The sequence below is a fragment of the Dioscorea cayenensis genome, chromosome 12 (genome assembly GCF_009730915.1).
Source record: "Dioscorea cayenensis subsp. rotundata cultivar TDr96_F1 chromosome 12, TDr96_F1_v2_PseudoChromosome.rev07_lg8_w22 25.fasta, whole genome shotgun sequence".
Taxonomy (NCBI): Eukaryota; Viridiplantae; Streptophyta; class Magnoliopsida; order Dioscoreales; family Dioscoreaceae; genus Dioscorea; species Dioscorea cayenensis.
The window spans coordinates 21812939-21833645 of record NC_052482.1 but is presented as its reverse complement, the minus strand read 5'-3'; the positions used below and the strand labels follow the sequence as shown (position 1 = coordinate 21833645).

Genomic DNA, 20707 nt, shown 5'->3' with positions numbered 1-20707 from the left:
TTTTCACTAACTTGTGGACGCTCTGGCATGTCTTTATATTTTAATTAATAATTTAAATAACATTATGACAGTTTGGTTGGCCGGGGAATATGGTCTAGAAATGTATCGCCATGTATAGCAGTAGAAAATGTATTATTTGTTACTGGATGTATGATAATGGAATAATGAAACAATGAGCCGGCCACAGAATTGATGTAATCGATGATGATGATGATGATGATGATGATGATGATGATAAGCAGTAAAAGTATCAAGTAAAGTAAAGCCCCTGCCTTGTTCCGGCATGGCATCTTTGTTTGTGCACTCTCTGTATTGGTATTGGTATTGCCGTATTGGTATTGGATCATCCCGATAAAATAAAATAAATAAATAAATAAATAAATATTTGTTTTGTGGATCTCTTTCATCTCAAGACAAAGTCTCCCTTTTGCTCCGCCCCAACTCCAGCACAGCAGGCAGCAGCAGAGGATGAATTTCAAGAATCTGGACGACTTCTGGGCATTCTATGTGAGCCAGCACTCGAAAGCCTTGACGCGGCGGCTACACTTCATGGGCACCCTCTCGGGCTTGCTGTGCCTGCTGAGCTCGCTGTTGTGCCGGCGCTGGATCCTGCTCCTTCCCGCACCCATCATCGGCTACGCCCTGGCCTGGTACAGCCACCTTTTCGTTGAAGGCAACGTTCCCGCTACGTTTGGCCATCCCCTCTGGTCTTTCCTTTGCGATCTCAAGATGTTCGCTTTTATGCTTTCCGGCCGGATGGACAAGGAGATCAAGCGACTTGGCAAGCGCCCTCTTCTCTAGGTCTTCTGTTTCCTTGATGATTTATTTTTCTTGCTGTTGTTCTTCTTGTTATTGTTATCATCATCATCATCATCATCATCATGTGTGTATATATTCTTTCCACTATTCCTCACTTTCTTAAAATCCTTCTTCCTACATACTTTCTTCAGAATAAACTTGTTGTTATTGGTGTGACTGTTTTCTATTCAAATTGCTTAGTCAGCAATACCAATCTCTTCCACAAAGCTTGTTCTCTGATCGGAAGTTCAAAAAAGGGGAAGAAAATAAAAATATAGTAAAGAAGTTAATGTTTTTTGAAACTCAGAGAGTTGCGGTTACAGGCTTTTGTGGGCATCTATTGCTTAATGGGTTTTGTTCAAAGAAGTTAACTTGATCCTCTGTGCTACTTTTACCAAGTTCCATGTCTTACTAGGAAAATGTTTTTTTTTTCTTCGTTCTTCTTAATAATCTCTGAGCACTGTTTGGAAGTAATTGTCGTTTCCACCACCTGCCACCACCGGCACAATCAGTCAGTTTAATGGCTCTACTCCAGGGCAAGGTAAGGATGCAAACGAGGGTAAGGTAAGCAAGGATACGTGAGTACATTTCTGACTGTTAACATGTGGGGGTATACGATCAAAAGGGTTGGTCTTGGCGTGGCGGCAGCGCCAAACTGTCAAAGGGGAACAAGACTACAAGAGGTTATCTGATTATTATTCCCTTTGCCTCGTCTTTTTCCGTGAAACCAAACCGGCAGGCAGATATGCCTTGGTTTTGTTTGCGTCCATTGTATTTGAATTAAAACCAGAAAATACAAAAGTGGAATGAAGGTGTAGAGGTTTTAACACTTTTTTTTCTTTGCTGACGTTCTCGACAGACTGACTGACTGACTCTCTTTATATTCATTCCGTTTCCGTCATCACCAAACAACCCCACCACCCGGACGGAAAGTGAACAAAAGGGCTGCTTTTCCAGATCCCATTCCTACCGGCTACCACACCCTTCGTTCGTTCGATCCATTTTTGTTACCTACCCTGCCCATCAATGGGATCTTCCCCTCCACCTCAATATTTTGGGAGGCAGCGATCTCTCCATAACATCCTCGGTGGAGGAAATGGTAAGTCAAATTCAATTCAATGCTATTGCTAGCTTTAGATATCAAAGTAACTCTGTACTTGTTACTCATATTTGTGCTTGGATCTTTTATCAATTGATTTCCTTTTCTTAGCTTGCTTGCTTGCATCTATTAAAATCTGAGTCGCCTCCTGATCTCTTTCCTTTTGATTTGATTAGTTTTCATTCTTTAGTTTGAATCAGATCCCTGGTGGTTAAACTTTAGTAATCCTTTCTTTCTTTCATTATGAATGATCCCTAGGTTAACTTGTTGAATCTATAATTAATCTATATGCCCAAGTCTAGATTTTCTTCAATTCATTGCTTCTTATTCTCTCACACTAGAACAGCTCTTCGTCAAACTCTCTGTCGTTTGAAATCTGTATTGGCCTCGAACATAAGCACACAAACAAAGAGATAGTGTGACACGGTTTCATGAAATCTGTATTGTTTCTTCCGGTTACTTGCTTTTGCTTATTTCTTCTCTCCATTGGAAGTGATGTGTATACTGTTGTTCTGCAGTTGCAGATGTGATTCTTTGGAGGAGGAGAAGTGTGACAATCAGTATATTGCTTGGCACTGTTGCTGCTTGGGTGGTCTTCCAGATGTCTGGCTACACTTTCTTATCATTTGTGTCCAACGTTTTGCTTCTTTTGTTGTCCATCCTCTTTGTCTGGGCAAAGGCTGCTGGGCTACTCAACAGGTAATCACAATATTTTCACTGTCGTTTAGTAATAGAACACACAAGCGAATGAGCGAATTACTTAATGCTGCATGCTGCTTGTTTCTATTGATATCATTCAGTTGTAAACTAATAGATCATAAGATGTTTTAACTGATTAAGAATAGGAAAGAAAACTCAGCAAAGTATTTATCTTGACGTTTTTGCTTGTTAAATCATTCTACTTATCTGTGAAACCAACGTTAAGATGTTGTCTCAAGATTAGTTCACTGCCATTCGAGTGAGTCTGAAACTACTCCCTATTGTGCCAAGTGCAGGCCACCCCCACCTATCCCAAAGCTACAGCTTTCAGAGGCTGTTATAAAAACAGCAGCAGATTTTGTGTATTCTCATATGAACATGGTACTGTCTGCAACCTATAAGATTGCGCTTGGAAAAGACACAAACCTCTTCTACAGAGTAGCTGGATGCTTATGGCTGATTTCTTTTGTTGGTGGTCTTACTGATTTTCTTACTCTTGGATACACTGGTAAGTGACTCTCTTGCGCTTTTTTTTTTCCATTTGTGGATAGTGTTGCATTGATGGTATCATATTAATGAACCCTTCATTTACTCAAAACCCATTGATGTGTTTTTATGACATATAGGCACAAATATTATGGTTTTGCCAAATAGTACTGATCATGAAACTTTCTCTAAATGAATTATGGGATTACATTTCCATCTTCGGCTTTCATGAAGAAATGGACTATGATAGAAACATATTAAGTGAAATCTTTCATGTGTATGATCACAATCGCCATAGTTATAAATTAGATGATGATAATATTTTTCTGATAAAAGTAATCAACAAAATCCGTATCAACCATACAGGACAATGTTTGTGTTGTTAGAATTTATTGTTATGCTTTTTCTGCACAGGTCTTCTCGCTGTCCTGACGATCCCTGTGCTTTATGAGAAGTATGAAAGTTATGTTGAGAGATATGTGAACATCGCCTGCATGGAATTGCGGCATCGGTATGAGAGCTATACAAAGCATTTAAACAAGGTTAAGAATTGGATTTTGGAGAAGAAGGAAAAACTAGGCTGATAGCGTCTGGGTTAATATAATCAGACCACCATTAAGCTTCTGCATAGAGGGAATTTGGCTGCCGTCACCCGTTGGGGTCAGAGCTCGATGTTTCCAAATGGCCTATTTGTGACTTAAGAGATTCTGCCCTTCAATTTGTGAGTTGCTTGTTTCTACTTGAGATTTTAATGTAATGAGGCATGAATTTTCAATTTCGATGATATTTTGATTCAAATAATTATAAGGATAAAGTATGAGTCGATGAACCATACCAGTGTTGGAGGGTGATTATTATTTTCTGTTCACAGGACTATATCTCCACATGAAAGTTTCCTGGTTTTCAGTGTGGTGACTGATGAGACTGCACTTGAGCTCATCAATGGTGATACACTAGTGATCCCCATGAGTTGGATGGCATGTTTCAGTAAATATTAATGGCTCAGGTATCCTTTCCATGGACCATAACAAAGTAGTGGCAATCTGCCGGGTAACTACTGTCTTCTCAACAAAAGATTATGGTGAATTATGACGCAACTATGTTATCTTGTTAATAACCAGTGATGTTGAAGGATTAACTTGGATCTTTTGTTTTGAAAATTAACTTGATATTGATAAACTTCAAAGAATACGATGAACTTAAAAAGTTTTGTCCTAGAACAACTGGTGTGTAGCGTAATCAATTTGGTACGAGAATGGGTTCAATGCAGCTGTCGCAGACAATCTGGTCTTTTGTTTAGTTGAGTGGATAAACACACGCATGCGCCAAGTTTACCCTGTTTAATTAAATTGGCAGTAACCCATAACTGATAAGCACCTACATATATATATATATATGTATATGTATATGTATATATATTTTTTCTTTGATTATAGTATATAAACCATGATCATTAAAAATGAACTGAGGGGAAGAACAAACAGAGGTTAGGACAGTTAACAATATCCCAGAGAGATGTGGTAACAAAAGGAAAAAAGAAACTAGACCTGACAAAGAGATCTAACGCAAAGATCACCTATATATTTATGTCAACACCTTTTCCCTCCGCTAGACTTATTCTTCCTTCGTGTGTGGGAATGGTATGAATGAAAAAAAAAAAAAATTATTGTTGAGGAAGAAGAGCAGGGCGAACCCACTAGAGACACGGGGCGTACGCATAGCCTCGGTGGAACAAGTGGGGACGGAGCCACGCTCACGTGGGCGCTAGAACCACCCGTACACAACCACTATTCATAACTCCCAAAAATGTGCCCTCAGCCGAGAATCGAACTCTCACCACTCGGTGAGAGCTCTATCGGCGACCCATGTACCAATAGACCCGAAGGTCGTTGGGAAAAAAAAAATTATTGTTATCATAGTCAGCAATGAGTGAGGTTGTTCAAATTGGAGAATAATAATTCCTGCACCTTGGTGCTGTCTGCCGGCCATCCGATGCAATAAAAAGGGCGTGCAAATGGTCACTATCATGATCTAAGGGTCCGTTTGGATCACGGAATAGAAATGGTAATGGTAATGGGAATGGGAAAAGTAATGGTAATGGTAATGAAAAAGGTGTTTGGTTGAAAGGAATAAATATTGGGAATAGAAAAAGTGACATAGAGAATTGTATATAAATTACTTTAATGCCCTTAACATAAGTAATGATAAATCAATATATAAAATAATTACATATAAATAAATATTTAGTCTCTGTAATTATTATAATTAAATATTTATAATAAATAATTTTTTTATCATTAACCAATTAAATAATTTAATGGGTAAAAGTGTCATTTCAATTTAATTACCATAATTAAATACTTATATTAAATATTTTATTTAATTAAATCTATGTAGGGGCAAAAAAGTCATTTCAATTTAATTATTATAATGTATATGTATATTACACAATTCTTGTTAATTTTTATTTATTTTAATTATTATAATATTTAAATGATTCAATTTATGTTCAATATAATTTACTTTAATTATTATAATTAGTTATTTAAATTAATAAATATTACTTAATTAAATCTCAACAAGGGGCAAAATTGTCATTTCACTATCAATAATGTATTTAATTAAATATCTACAGGGTAAACATGTCATTTCACTTTAATTACCATAATGAAATACTTTTATTAACTATTTGATTTAATTAAATCTATATAGGGGCAAAATTGTCATTTCACTTTAATTACTATAGTGTAATATGACTATTTATAATTCTTGTTAGTTATTATTTATTGTAATTATTATAATATTTAAATGACTCAATTTATGTTTATTATAATTTACTTTAATTATTATAATTAATTATTTAAATTAATTATTATTATTATTATTTAATTAAATATTAACTAGGGGTAAAAGTGTCAATTCACTGTCAACAGTATTTATTCCCCTCCATGCCCCCGAATTTTGAAAGTAATGAAATGCCTTTATTATGCATAATGATAATACCAACAGTACCCATTCCCAAGTCAATAGTAATTTACCCAAACATGGTCATACATTACTATTTATAATCAACCCCATTCCAATAGTATTCTAACCCTCAATCCAAACGCCTCCTAAGTTATATCATCATGGACGGCATTAGCAGCATCCCAAGTTCGGACAAAAAGTAAATCTCTTGCGTGTTGTTGTTTTTCGCTTATATCGTTGATGCGACTGGCTTTCTTTCAACGAGTGTTTTGAGTGTGTACATTCACTGTTTTTCCCTCCTTTTACTTGATTCCACATTATAAGTCACTCTAGTTGGTTGTTTCTGTGAGGATCTATCGACTTCTCTAGCGTCTAGGTGAGAGATGTATTCCAAAAACAAGCTCCTTGTGAAAATTTAGTTTTTGTCTTATATGTATGTGGATATATTGTGTATTATAGGAGTATGAGCAGGAGGAAGAGGAAGAGGAAGAGGAAGAGGAAGAGAGGGACGCAGCAGAAATGCAAGGCATGCGAGAAGACTGTGTACCCCATGGATCGGCTCATGGCCGACGAGCATCACGGACCACAAGTCCTGCTTCAAGTGCACCCATTGCAAAGGCACCCTCAAGCCAACCACCTTGTTTCTCCTCCATGATTTATTTACTTCTTGTCCACATTCAATATCATGTCTAACAAAAAATACTAGTTTTATTATCTTTGCCCTACCTTACCTCGCCATGTTTTTTTAATTACTCTTGTCCCTCGGTCCTTCCCGCTGCCATTTCTATCACCAATGTTTACGGCATTACTTTATACGTGTGTCCATACTTCTTACGGATAATATATATGGTGTCAATACTTGGATTGATGTCCTCTCTCGGTTCCCCTGCAGATGCCTTTCCCCACGATTAGGCTTACTACGGAAAGGAATGGATGGACTCAAAGCTCTTGATACCATAAATTCTTCTTGCACTTTGGATCTGAAAAAAAGTAAGGTGCATGATCTATGATGTCTTAGATTTTGTGAATCTACTTGAGTTGCACATGATTAATAGTTATCCTGCGTAGTTGCTTCATGGCAGCCTTTGTTCGTAGCTTCCCTACTGCGGTTTGCGTGGAATTTTTAACTTTTGAGCAGACATCTTTTTTTGAAAGCGAAATGAAGATTGGGGAACCATTTTTGATACAAATCAAAATGTGGTATCCAAACTGATAATTGGGTATAATTTGGTGACCAACAGTAATATTTACCCGAGCCAATTTATTTCCCAGCCAGTTACTGTTCTCATTTTTATCATCCAAGTTTTTATCTTGCTAACATACCAAAGTGCGATTGGAATGTGCTTGCATTTTATCTATAAGCGAAGTCAAGTTCTAAAAATTTTTGATTAATGCAATATTATTCCTCGAGTATCTTGAAACCATGCTTTGTTTTCTGAATGTGATCAAAAGTATTATGGTCTACCTCATCCCAAGTTTCATCCGGTCTTTGCATGCTCAGCAATTTCTCTTCAATGGAGGGCGTACTCTACTGCAAACCTCATTTTGAGCAGCTCTTCAAGGAGACAGGGAACTTCAACAAGAGCTTCCAGTTGATAGGATCTGAATACTTTTTATGATAATTGTAATAGAGAAAGCAGCACTTTGTTGATAGTTTTTCTTGCTGCATAATAGCTGAATACAAAGCTAACAAGCAATAATAGAGTTCAGACAGCATCATTCAGATCTACTTAGACAACAAACATAAACAACAAAACATTGGTTAACTAATCCCAAAGACAAACAAAATAAAGCCTGACCAATCAGTTACATTTCCCATGCTTCACTGTAGTCTTGCTTTATGTCTTGAGTTAGTTGCTAATTTCCAGATCAACTCACTCTTCAACATGCTCTCCTTGATCTGAAAGAACACAGACATTCAAATCTTCACAAAACTTGATGAACTTGGAATTTGGCAGTGCTTTGGTAAATACATCTGCTAGTTGATACTCAGTCCTGCAATGTCTGACTTCAATTGAGCCATCTTTGATAAGGCCTCTGATGAAATGATACCTCGTATCTATATGTTTAGTGCGACCATGATAAACTGGGTCCTTTGCAATGGAGATAGCTGATACATTGTCACACAGAATTAAGCTCGGGGTGGTCTGTACTTCATTCAAATCTGATAGCAACCGGCGCAACCACACAGCCTCACAAGCAGCAGCTGTTAGGGAGATGTATTCAGCTTCAGTACTAGAGAGTGCAATAATGGGTTGTTTCTTGGAGCTCCAAGCAACGGCTCCTGATCCCAGCGAGAACACCCACCCCGTTGTGCTTTTCCGATCATCCATTGAGCCTCCCCAGTCACTATCTGAGTGACCAATGAGTTTAAATTCCTCATTCTTAGCATAGTGAATCCCAAATGTAATTGTCCCTCTAATATAACGCAGAATTCTCTTAATGGCACCAAAATGATGCTTGCTTGGAGATTGCATGAAACGAGAAACTACTGATACTGCATGCATAATGTCTGGCCGAGTGTGAGTGAGGTAGAGCAGTCCTCCTATGAGCCTTCTGTATTTGAGAGCATCTACTTTACAAGAGTTATCATTTGAGTGTAATTTCTCATTTGAGTTCATAGGATTTGTAACTGGTGAGCAATTCAACATCCCAGCTTTATATAAGAGGCTCTTGGCATATTTGGGTTGAGATATAAATACTGAACCTCTGAATTGTCTCACCTCCAAGCCGAGGAAATAACCCATAGGTCCCAAATCAGTCATCTCAAAAGTATCCATCATAACTCTTTTGAATTCATTGAGCATCATCTCTGAGGACCCCATGTATATTATGTCATCCACATAGAGACAGAGTAGAAGAATATCATTGACTCCTAGCTTCTTACTGTAAACAGTAGGTTCATTCAAGCTTCGCACAAAGCCCATTTGTATAAACAGAGCATCTATACGGCTATACCAAGCTCTGGGGCTTGTCGTAGGCCATACAAGGCTTTATGTAGTCGATATACATGATCTTCACTGCCTTCAATCACATATCCCTCCGGTTGTGATACAAATACTTCCTCTTTTAGTTCTCCGTTCAAGAAAGCTGTTTTAACGTCTAGGTGAAAAACAGTCCATTCTCTCTTAGCGCTGATGGCCAAAAACAAACGCACAGTTTCCAGTCGGGCCACTGGAGAGAATATCTCCTCAAAGTCTATCCCTTCACGCTGAGAGAACCCTTTGGCTACGAGACGAGCTTTTCTTCTTAACAGAGAACCATCTGCATTGAGTTTTGATTTAAAAACCCACTTGAGGCCAATTGCCTTCCTCTTCTCTGGTAGCTTCACCAACGTCCAGGTTTCATTCCTCTTTATAGCTTCTAGTTCTTCATTCATGGCAGTAATCCACTCTTGATTCTTTGCTGCTTCATCATATGTGATAGGATCTGTAGCAAGAAGAGCAAAAGAGCAAGAATTGTATATCGCTCTTAATTCACGATACCTGGCTGGAGCTTCTTCTTCCTCTCCGACTGCATGGATTTGTTCACAGGGAAGAAGAGTAGATAATTGCTGAGAAGAATCTGATTGTACATTGAATTGAGTTGACGGTGTTGAGTCAAATTCATTTTCTTCAAGAGATGTCACGTGAGTATCACGAGACTGCACATAAGTTGATGCATCTGAGTCACCATTCTTCGACCAATCCCATGCCTTCTTCTCAAAAAACTGAATATTCTGGCTGACATATACACGCTTTGAATCAGGATCCATCACCTTATAGGCTTTGGATCGATCACAGTATCCAATCAAGATGCAGGGAAGTGACTTTGCATCGAATTTACTTCGTTGCGGAGAGTCAACGAAGCGGTAAGCAAGACAACCGAACGTTCTAAAGTGGTCAACTTTCGGTTTCTCACCAGTCAGAACTTCATAAGGAGTTTGAAGTTTTACTGCCTTCGTCGGAGACCGGTTAAGGATATAGACAGAGGTGGCGACAGCTTCCGCCCAGTACTCTGACGGCAAACCCTTCTCTTTCATCATTGTTCTTGCCATCTCCAAAACAGTCCTGTTCTTACGCTCCGCGACGCCGTTTTGTTCTGGTGTGCGAGGAGCTGTCAACTGATGAAGTATGCCAGCCATCTTGCAATAATTTTCAAATTCACGGGAAGTGAATTCTCCTCCGCGATCTGTTCGCAGAACCTTGATTGGTAGAGAGTATTGTTTCTCCACAAACAGCTTGTATTGTTTAAATTGTTGAAAAGCTTCTGATTTTCTCTGTATGAAATACACCCAAGAGAATCTTGAACAATCATCAGTTATCAAGAGGAAATATAAATTACCTCCAACTGAAGCAGTGTTTACTGGTCCAACTAAATCAGCATGAACGAGTTCTAAAGGCTTTGAAGCTCGCCTTGTTGTGCTTTTGGTGAAACTGGCTCGTGTTTGCTTGCCTAAAGCGCATGATTCACATGAGCTTATATTAGTAATGACCGGCAAACCTGTTACTAGTTGTTGTTCTGATAGGAGCTTCAAGTTCTTCATATTAATATGTCCATATCTCTTGTGCCAGAGATCTGAGACATCTGTTGCTCTTTGTGCTACATTTGCTGAGTTTACATCATCACCATCAAGTGGAAAGAGTCTATGTGTTGTCATAAGAACTTGAGCAACTTTCACCTTGGAGCATGCTTCCCTAATGATACACTCTCCTCCTGAGAATTCTACATCAAAACCTGATGCCATTAGCTGTCCAACACTCAGCAGGTTGTGAGCTAATTTCGGCACAAATTGAACATTGTTTAGTGTAGTGATCTTCCCACTACTTGAACGAAGAGTAACCCTTCCAATGCCTTCAACTTTCAAGGATTTTCCATCGCCTAACCGGATGATTTCATTTGGTGTTGCTTCAATGCTCTGGAAGAGTCTCCTCACCTGACATGTGGTTAGAGCAACCACTGTCAATCAACCACATTCCTCCTGAATCTTTAGATACATTACTAGTTGCCATGAATGCAACTTCTTCAGATTCCTCTTTCTCATCTTTTGTAACATTAGCTTCTTTATTTCTGTACCAACATTGGGCTTTAACATGCCCAAACTTCTTACACACAAAGCACTGTACTCCTTCGTGTTGCTTGATGTTGTCCCCATGATGAGATGATTCTCCATGACTAAATTCTAAGCTTCTTCCACGCCCACGACCGCGTCCCCTTCCCTTGGGAAAGTGACGACCTCTACCTCTTCCACCTCGGTGAGAATAATCACCGACCTGAGTTGAACTTCTCCCAACATGCAAGGCTCTCTCTTCTTCATGATGGCCACCTTCAATGTTCAAAATAGACTCATGGTTTTTCAGAGAACTGCTGAGCTGCTCAACAGTTAGTGTGTTCAAATCCTTGGCTTCAATGATTGAGTGAACAACCAAAGAAAATCTGGGAGTAAGACTTCTCAAGATTTTAGATACAACTGTCTTTTGAGGAAGAGCCTCTTTCATCATTCGAATTTGATAGGTAATGTCTAACACCCTAGTGATGAAATCTTGAACACACTCTCCTTGCTTCATCTTGACTGCATCAAACTCCCTTTGAAGAGAGTGTAATTGGATTGTAATGTTGTCTAAATCTCCCTGAAATTCAGTCTTGATGACGTCCCAAGCTTCTTTAGCAGTTTTGGCTTCAGATATCCTCACAAGTATCTTTGGATCAAGGGCTCGTTGGATCAAGTACATGGCCTTGGCATCCTTCTTGAGACTATCATTTATTCTAGTTGCATCTCCTTCTTCACTGAAACCTTTTTCAACTAGTTTCCATAGATCTTTTGATCTAAACATAGTCTTCATCATTAGAGCCCAAAGGTTATAGTTGTCACCTTTGAAGTAGGGAACATCAGCATCCTTTGCTGATGATGAACTCGCCATCTTCTTCTTAACTGATCTCTGATACCACTGATAGGATCAGAATACTTTTTATGATAATTGTAATAGAGAAAGCAGCACTTTGTTGATAGTTTTTCTTGCTGCATAATAGCTGAATACAAAGCTAACAAGCAATAATAGAGTTCAGACAGCATCATTCAGATCTACTTAGACAACAAACATAAACAACAAAACATTGGTTAACTAATCCCAAAGACAAACAAAATAAAGCCTGACCAATCAGTTACATTTCCCATGCTTCACTGTAGTCTTGCTTTATGTCTTGAGTTAGTTGCTAATTTCCAGATGAACTCACTCTTCAACACCAGTCATGTTGAGGCTCCTACTGAAATTGTTCTGACTCACACTGTTTGCATTTTGTTATTTTCCATTGGTCTTCGTCACTAAATTATGTGTGCTTGCACTTTGACAGCGCCACAGTCAGCCGGGAAATCAACTCCTGAACTGGTAATTTCGATGTGGCAGTCACCATACATTCCTCTGTTGAAAATACAAATTATCTGACCATGTTTTGCTATGGTTCATTGGCGAGCACATTTTTATTCTCAGACGAGGTCCCCAAGTAAAGCTGCTGGCATGTTTTCAGGAACGCAAGAAAAATGCTGCCACCTGTGGCAAAACTGCATATCCACTTGAAAAGGTTTGTTGATGGTCTGAGTAATAATAGCATTTGAAATTGCTGCACTAATGACACATCACGCTGCTGTGTTTACTTTTTTGCATTGAAATCACATCAGGTAACTGTTGAAGGAGAAGCATATCATCAGTTTTGTTTCAGATGCTGTCATGCTGGTTGTCCAATCTCTCCTTCAAACTATGCTATGCTGCTCTTGAAGGTATTCTGTACTGCAAGCACCATTATTCTCAACTTTTCAAGGAAAAAGGGTGCTACAACCATCTCATCAAACTTTACTCCATTTTTTTTTTGAGGAAGAAGAGTGGGGTGAACCCACCAGAGACCCCAGGGGCGTGCATAAGTTTCGGTAGAACAAGTGGGGATGGGGCCGCGCGCACGTGGGCGCTGGAACCATTAAGCGTGCACAGCAGCAGACTAGCGGTAGCTCCAGATGCTTGACGTTGGATCATGATTTGTTGCTTGCTACTCTACTCCCTCGATGCCACATCCCATGAATTGCTTCTTCCTTGCGTTCTTGTTTAACAAACAAATTTTATAAATTGAATTATTGTTATTATCATCCAACTGCAATCCTACGCATATTCAAACTAATTCAGAAAAAAAACGCTAAGAAAATAAACAAATCAACAAATTAATAAAACATTATTATTATTATTTTTTTTTTTTTGTGAGAATGCTAACAAAAAGTCAAAAGTGTTTGGTAGTGTTCATAAAACAAATCAAAGAGTCCAAAACATCTCAAATGACAATCTTAATCTTTAATATTTTCTTTAATTTTAAAAAAATAATTAAACACATATAAAACAATAAACTATTTTTTTATAAACAAACAATAAACATCCCTAATTAAGAGAAATCAAAGATGTACACCAAACGTATAATTAATATCTCACATATGTGTCCAGATATTAACTAAATAAATTAAATTATTTCATTTTATTATTTTTTCTCATTGTACTTGTTTGTTAATCAAGGTTCTCACAATATTGTTTAGGTCAACTAAAGTAAGGATTAATTTTTACTAACAAGACCCATTTTTTTTTTTAATCTGTGTTGATATGTTTGTTTTGACTGTGAGGTGTGACGTCAAAAGAGAGCATGGTGGGTTTTGTATTGTTTTGTTGTCTATCCTAATGCTAGATTTAGTAATGTTCAGTTGGACTTTGATAAATGTCGGGACAGAATGACATTGAGTTGAACTTTGTTTGAGAAAACCAATTTTGATAAATTTATTTGTTTGAAAAAAATGGCAAGCTCCTTTTTAATATATTAGTGATTTATTCATTTTATTTTTTTAAAAAAATTGGTAAGTATATGTGCGCAAAGGATTTATTAAAATTTGTGGAGTCTAAACTTAGACAGAGTAAATTTTTTTCTGGGCAAGATTGAGACTCTCGTCAATTATTTCTCCTCTGTTGAGATTTTGAAATGGTGTTGCTAACCCACCCGAACCACAAACGGATTTAGTTAAATTTCAAGAAAATTATGTGTATATGGCAACAATAATAAATTTGAGAAAATTATGTGCACATATATATACAAATGATTCCCATTTTGCTGTGTCTTCCCGCGCTTTCTCCAACGAGTCAAAGAAGAGAGAGTATAAGAAAGAGGGTGATTCACATAAGGGTATTCTCGTCCAACAGGAATCTCATTGCCAAACTTTGGCGGGAGTTGTAAACGAATTCCCGCCAAAAGTTCCCGCCAAAAAAAAAGAAAAAGAAAAAGAAAAAGCAGTATAATTTCTATTGAACACGGTAATGAAATCAGAGCGTTCCCTCTTTGAAATCTAAATCTAAAGAAGAAGAAAGAAAGAAAGAAAGAAGAGGATGCTGGAACTAAGGTTGGTGCAGGGGAGCCTGCTGAAGAAGGTGCTGGAGGCCATCAAGGAGCTCGTTACTGATGCCAACTTCGATTGCTCTGCTACCGGCTTCTCCCTCCAGGCCATGGACTCTAGCCACGTCGCCCTCGTCGCTCTCCTCCTCCGATCCGAGGGCTTCGAGCACTACCGCTGCGATCGCAACCTCTCCATGGGAATGAATCTCAATAACGTCTCCAAGATGCTCAGATGCGCCGGCAACGATGACATCATCACCCTCAAGGCCGATGATGGCAGCGACACCGTCACCTTCATGTTTGAAAGCCCCAGTGAGTTTTTAAATGTTTCTTTGATGCTGCTCTTCTTTGGTTCTCTCTTTTTTCCTTAAAGATTTCTCTCATTAAATCCTAAGTTTATAAGAAGCTAAGATTACCAGGGCATGATGATAGCACTAGCAGACCTTCTTACCTTTTTTCATGTGTTTAGGTTCATTATTGATTTATTGAGGTACATTTGGTTTCTTGATCTGATTTTCATTGCTTTATTGAATAATAATAATAATGATGATAATAATAATAGATCAAGATAAGATTGCTGATTTTGAGATGAAGCTAATGGATATCGATAGCGAGCATCTCGGCATCCCAGAAGCAGAGTATCATGCTATTGTGAAGATGCCATCCGCCGAGTTTGCCAGGATTTGCAAAGATCTTAGCAGCATTGGTGACACAGGTATGATGGTGGTCAATGGTCATCATCTTCATTAGTATTTTTGCAACTCCCATTAAAAATATATATTAGTTTTAAGATTTTGAGATGATGACATCTTTTGCTTGTGAAATGGCAGTTGTGATTTCAGTGACAAAGGAAGGAGTCAAGTTTTCTACAAGAGGAGACATTGGGAATGCAAACATTGTTTGCAGGCAGAACACTACAGTTGACAAGGTATTCATTCTTTCTACCTTGTACACACACACACTCTCTCTCTCTGTCATCTGAAATAATACCTTGTTAACATGTGCAAAATGTTGTTGTTTAATGATGAGAACAGCCAGAGGAAGCCACCATCATAGAGATGCAAGAGCCAGTGTCATTAACCTTTGCTCTGAGATACATGAACTCTTTCACCAAAGCCACTCCGCTGTCAAACACTGTGACCATCAGCCTTTCTTCTGAGCTACCAGTGGTTGTAGAGTACAAGGTGGCAGACATGGGCTATATCAGGTTTTACTTGGCACCCAAGATTGAAGATGATGAGGACATGAAGCCTGAAGTCTAGATTAACAGCTCTTATCAATTCATTCTAGTCTATTTTGTTCACTTTTGTTAAAGTCTTATCCTTTGTCTCAAATTTCCTGTCTGTTAATCTAGAGTTCCAGATCTGAATTTCTATTGCAATTGAAAGGGATCTTAAGTTTTGATGGATTATATAGCATAGGAGTTCTAGCTAGATCTGATAGGTAAAATACTCTTGTCATTTAATGGTTCTCATCTCAAAGGGTACCTGGTTTTACGTGTCCTTGCCAAACAGTTGGTTGAATGATGCGTGAATGAATACTTGTCATTGCTCGCTTGCAAAAATCATAAGAACCATCAGACATGACCACCAAATTTCCAAGGCAAAATCTTTTTACTCTTTTTAACTAAGAACTAAGATTAACATCCTCAAATCTGAAATAACAGTGGAAAAATAATCCTATCTTGCAAAAATCTGAACTTCTCATTTATACTCTCAAATCATTTCAACAAGATCCTAATCTTACAGTAAAATACTTGACTCTTGTCTTTTGCAGAAATTACATAAAACAATCAACATAAAAAAAAAAAAAGCTCATGGCAATCTCCAGTTCTCTCCAGCATAAACAGCCTGGCCTCCAAGTTCTTCCTCAATTCTGAGTAACTGGTTGTATTTAGCAACTCGTTCTCCACGGCAAGGGGCACCAGCTTTTATCTGACCAGTTGTGAGGCCAACAGCTAAATCAGCCAGGAAGGGATTGTCAGTTTCACCCGATCTATGAGAGATGACCACTCCCCAGTGCGCATCTTTTGCCTGTTTAACAACTTCAATAGCCTCTGTGACTGTCCCGATTTGATTTATCTGAGATGCCCACAATATGTTGTCATAAATCTAGCAAAATTAACTATATAAATAACTTTGCGATCAACTTATCCTGCCTCATTTGAAAGAAAATCACTAAATAGATTACAACCCACCTTACCCTTTCATTAGAGATTTTAAATTAGCAGATTTTCAACCTTGATAAAAATTTTTTAATCCCATGATCATGGGCCGTTTATCAAATCATCCAAAATATCTTCTAAATTCAGAGCTCCAAATCCATTTTTAGCTCAACACCATTTCAGAATTTATTATACATAACCCATTTGATGGAAATGGTTGATATATAATGAAATATATTTGGCAAGGACTGCTTTTGAGATCTCCATAATGAAACATCAAGTGCTTGAATTAAGTGTCTGCAATATAAGCAAGTAGTACCTTGAGAAGAAGAGCATTGCAAGCAGACTCTTGTATCGCCCGCCCAATGCGCTTAGGATTTGACATTAACAAGTCATCTCCAACAACCTGCAAAGCATTGTGTCAAAACCACCGTCGGTCATAATCTTTAGATGCATAAAAAATGACTGACCTGACATATACCAAGGGCAGAAAATAACTTTGAATGCTCCCAATCATCCTTGTCAAATGGTTGCTCAATAGATACAATGGGATAGCCTGGCAATAAAAAATAATTATCATCAATGCATCATTCCTTTTGAAAAGGAATTAGATTGAAAAGTAAAAAAAAAGGGGGTAAAATCATTGTCCTACAAAAACCTGAACAAAGTTTTGTAAACATCTCAATCATTTCTTCTCCGTTCTTGAAATTCTGCCCTGACTTATTTGGTGCTTTAGAGTCCAGGTCATACTTCCTCCCTGAGAATAACAAAAACTGCATCAGCCATAATAATTCTATACTAGTGTTTACAAATAACAATCCCAGGTAGTCACCCAAGATCGTAAGGGCAGTATATTAATAATATCATCCTTACCTATGCATAAATCAGTAGCTGCCACATCCATCGCCAATTTAATCCTACCATTATATCCTGCTCGGTCTATTGCCTCCTTAACAAGATCCAAGCCCTCAGAAAAGCTGATAAATGGAAGCATACAATGTTTAAGCAGGTTAAAACCAATATTCCACAAAAGGAAGCAATCAATTTACATCAGAGTTTCTAGAAATTTATCAGTTGTTGTCATGTTTCTCAAGCAAAATATTATGCCTGACTAACAACTAAGGGTTGGCTTTTGCACCAGATAATGTCCTATCTTCAAGAAAAAAAAATATATAGTCCAGCAAATTTAGTTCACATGATCTAATAAATACAAGTAATACTTACCTGGAGATATTGGGAGCAAACCCTCCATCATCACCAACATTGCACCCAGTTGAACCGTACTTCTCACTGATAATGGACTGTCCACCAGTCAAGCATGATGTAAGGCAATCAGGTGATGCTCAAACAACAATAAATCTAAAATATGAAAGTCGAAGGAATATGCTAAATAAGTAACGGGTCAAACAACCTACTGTAACTCACTTTTAAGTGATAGATACATATAAACAAGAGGAGCTCTTTGTTATTGACATAAGAAGAGGGAGCTTATAGAACTTAAATAAACACAATGATAAGGGCATGTTGAAGCTCAATTGGTAAAGAAAATACAGTTTAACTATTAGAAATGGAGAAACAAAAGTAAAAGATAAATCAAATGGCATGTTTTGATATGATGATAGCTTATAAGTGGTCCCTTGATTTCAGAAGCAATATAAAACATGTATTAAATACACCTATCATGGTATCTTCTTTGTTTTAAATTCTAAGATAAACCCAAGAAAAAGTATTGTTACACCTTTATCAGATGGAAGGCACAGTAGAGGTAGCACCTGGTGTAACAAATTACGAATTGATTGATAGATATCACACAACTAATTGAAGTCTCAGCTATTAGATTAACACAGTAATACCTTCAGGTGATGGTATGTTTCCGAACCCATCTGTACAGCCTCCGTGAAATTATTTGCACCAATTGGAAGAATCATAATTTCCTGGAAAAAGATAGTCATCAGATTCAGTTAATAAAGAACCAAATGTGTAAAAGATCAACTTAATAGCAAGAAAACAAAACCAAAATGTCGCTTGGACAGGAGGCATTGAATGAAAAGCCGTGGAAAGCAGTCACAGAACCAATTACGAAGCACAAGGTTAGACGGACAACCAGTAATGAAGCCAATGTATGGATGAATTACATCAGTAAAGTTCAACAAAAATATAAAATATCAAACAAAACCTTGTTGTCTCTAAACAAACACTGTGACCATGGAAGTGTGGTTTGGTTCAATTTACCTAGATTGCTTGTATTCAAATATAATTTGTAGCAGAGTATCCCTCTAGATGAGTGCATAAGCCCCTGGTGACAGTAACCAAGAGTATAAAGCACATACTAAAGCCCAAACATAATTATGATTTGACTCATGAAAATGACTCAGTTAATTCTAATATATGATCATCCTTTCCTTCACATAATAAACACTCTACAAGGTTAGTGGGCACATCTGTTACACTATATATTCTAAATCTTAGAGAAAAACAAACAAATTGGATTAATAACCCAAATTAGCATACAGTCATACTTGAACAAACAGAGAATCCCAGCATGCTTTCCACCACTAATAACAGTGAAGGAAGGAACAGGAAGGACAGGTTTGCTTTTACTGGAAAGATCAGCAATATGTTTATACAGAGGGACCTGAGAAAGAAAAATCAAAACACAAACCAAATAGATCAAGCAGAAGAAATACATGGGAACACGTAAGCTAATAATGGCATGCCTCCTTTTCAGCAGCGCCAGCTTTACATGCAGCAATTGACACAGCCAAGATAGCATTTGCTCCAAGTTCAGTCTGGAGAAGGAGACAAAACTTAAATACATCAGCAAGCAAGTGATATCAATTTTCTAAATTTTTAGTGAATTGATAGAAAGAGCATTCTACCCACAGTCCCATTACAGTTTAGGTAGAAATTTATGCAAGGATGATTGTTTTTAGACTAAATTTCAATCTAAATTACATAAGAAATTAAGACTACAAGGTTGGAACTGATAGCAAACGAATATAGCAACTTATTTACACAAAATGGAAGCAAGTACTGTTTAAGCCCAGTGGTTGGAAAGAAGGCGCTTGCCTTGTTTTCAGTTTTATCCAAGTCTATCATTGCCTGATCTATCTGGGACTGGAGTGTTGGATCCATGCCAATCAGGGTCTCAGAAATCTTTTCGTTTATAAGTTTGACAGCTTTTGAAACACCTTTTCCTAGAAACTTTCCTTTGTCCCCATCACGTAATTCAACAGCCTCATACCTGATATTGGTGAGCACAGAGCCAGTGATGATAGACAAATTAACTAAATTTAAGCAATTGGATAGGCATAGAAGAAAAAGAAATCTTTCATGAGTTGAAGTGTCTGATGAACTAGGCTTAGAATTACCAAGTTGCAGAAGCCCAAAAAAAAAAAATGAAAAACTTCTGTAATTATAGCACAGAAATCTTACTAAATGTACTTTGATTATCAGATAATTGCAACAAACCAGCTGAGGCGGATTGAGGAAAGAAGAACAAATACGAGGAAAAACAAACAATGGAGAAATAGAGTGGATGAGCAACTCCTCACATTCCAATAGCAGTGCCGCTGGGGGCAGAGGCGCGGTACATCCCTTTGTTGGTGCAGAGATCCACTTCAACTGTGGGAATTCCCCTGCTGTCGAGGATCTGCCTGGCTGTGATCTTAGTAATCGCAGAGGGAACGGCCTTCCTCATGTGATTCGACTGAAGTTATTACCGAGAATGATTAATGGAGCAAGGATACAAATTAGCAGAGAAAAGGAAAAGGAGAGAAACAAGAGATCTAGAAGGGTGCACCATGAAGAGGATGGGATCGGAGGCCTTGGCCCGGACCGCGGCATTGACGGCATCCTCGATCTTGCGAGATAGCAAATGTTTGTCGAGATACTCCTGGACGGACATACTCCTACTCCCGCGCTAGCACTAGAAAGAGCGCGCGCTCTCTCCAATCCAAGCTTGTCAGCTATTGGCCTGGCAAAGGAGCAGAGAGCGAAAGAAATGATTATTATATAGAACATGAGAACCACTAACAAGGAACGCTCACCGCAAGTCAGGTGTGCCTCGGGATTTGGTTCTGGTGATCCTGCGACTTGGGACT

At 38.0% G+C, this 20707-nt stretch overlaps 4 protein-coding genes and 1 pseudogene across 6 annotated transcripts; 4 read left to right on the top strand and 1 right to left on the bottom strand.

Moving 5' to 3' along the window:
* Nucleotides 1-234: 234 nt before the first annotated feature.
* On the top strand, nt 235-829 carry LOC120273473. The gene has a single exon (XM_039280096.1). It carries the CDS (start codon nt 469-471, stop codon nt 799-801), a length of 333 nt encoding a protein of 110 aa, XP_039136030.1. The 5' UTR covers nt 235-468; the 3' UTR covers nt 802-829.
* Nucleotides 830-1771: 942 nt separating this feature from the next.
* On the top strand, nt 1772-4314 carry LOC120273470 (reticulon-like protein B12). 2 transcript variants are annotated; one of them, XR_005540545.1, is made up of 5 exons: nt 1772-1897; nt 2416-2596; nt 2893-3104; nt 3497-3803; nt 3954-4314. XR_005540545.1 is itself a non-coding variant. In XM_039280094.1 (4 exons), exons 1-4 carry the CDS (start codon nt 1825-1827, stop codon nt 3664-3666), a joined length of 636 nt encoding a protein of 211 aa, XP_039136028.1. In that variant the 5' UTR covers nt 1772-1824; the 3' UTR covers nt 3667-3911. The 2 variants fall into 2 exon arrangements, 1 of the variants encoding a protein (XP_039136028.1); XM_039280094.1 differs by lacking the exon at nt 3954-4314 and having other exon boundaries at nt 3497-3911.
* A 2198-nt stretch (nt 4315-6512) lies between these two features.
* Nucleotides 6513-13194, top strand: LOC120273331 (annotated as a pseudogene).
* Nucleotides 13195-14433: 1239 nt separating this feature from the next.
* Nucleotides 14434-15953, top strand: LOC120273406 (proliferating cell nuclear antigen). The gene is made up of 4 exons (XM_039280036.1): nt 14434-14752; nt 15003-15155; nt 15271-15368; nt 15475-15953. The coding sequence occupies exons 1-4, from the start codon at nt 14434-14436 to the stop codon at nt 15700-15702; spliced, it is 798 nt and encodes a 265-aa protein (XP_039135970.1). The 3' UTR covers nt 15703-15953.
* A 171-nt stretch (nt 15954-16124) lies between these two features.
* Nucleotides 16125-20574, bottom strand: LOC120274175 (cytosolic enolase 3-like). Of its 2 annotated transcripts, XM_039280945.1 has the most exons (12): nt 20407-20574; nt 20159-20313; nt 19674-19848; nt 19322-19393; nt 19142-19239; nt 18458-18557; nt 17829-17905; nt 17478-17581; nt 17263-17361; nt 17075-17160; nt 16924-17010; nt 16125-16521 (listed from the first exon to the last, which is right to left on the bottom strand). In XM_039280945.1, the coding sequence occupies exons 1-12, from the start codon at nt 20509-20511 to the stop codon at nt 16255-16257; spliced, it is 1425 nt and encodes a 474-aa protein (XP_039136879.1). In that variant the 5' UTR covers nt 20512-20574; the 3' UTR covers nt 16125-16254. The 2 variants fall into 2 exon arrangements, with proteins under 2 accessions (XP_039136879.1, XP_039136878.1); XM_039280944.1 differs by lacking the exon at nt 19142-19239 and having other exon boundaries at nt 18458-18538.
* Between the last annotated feature and the right edge of the window lie 133 nt (nt 20575-20707).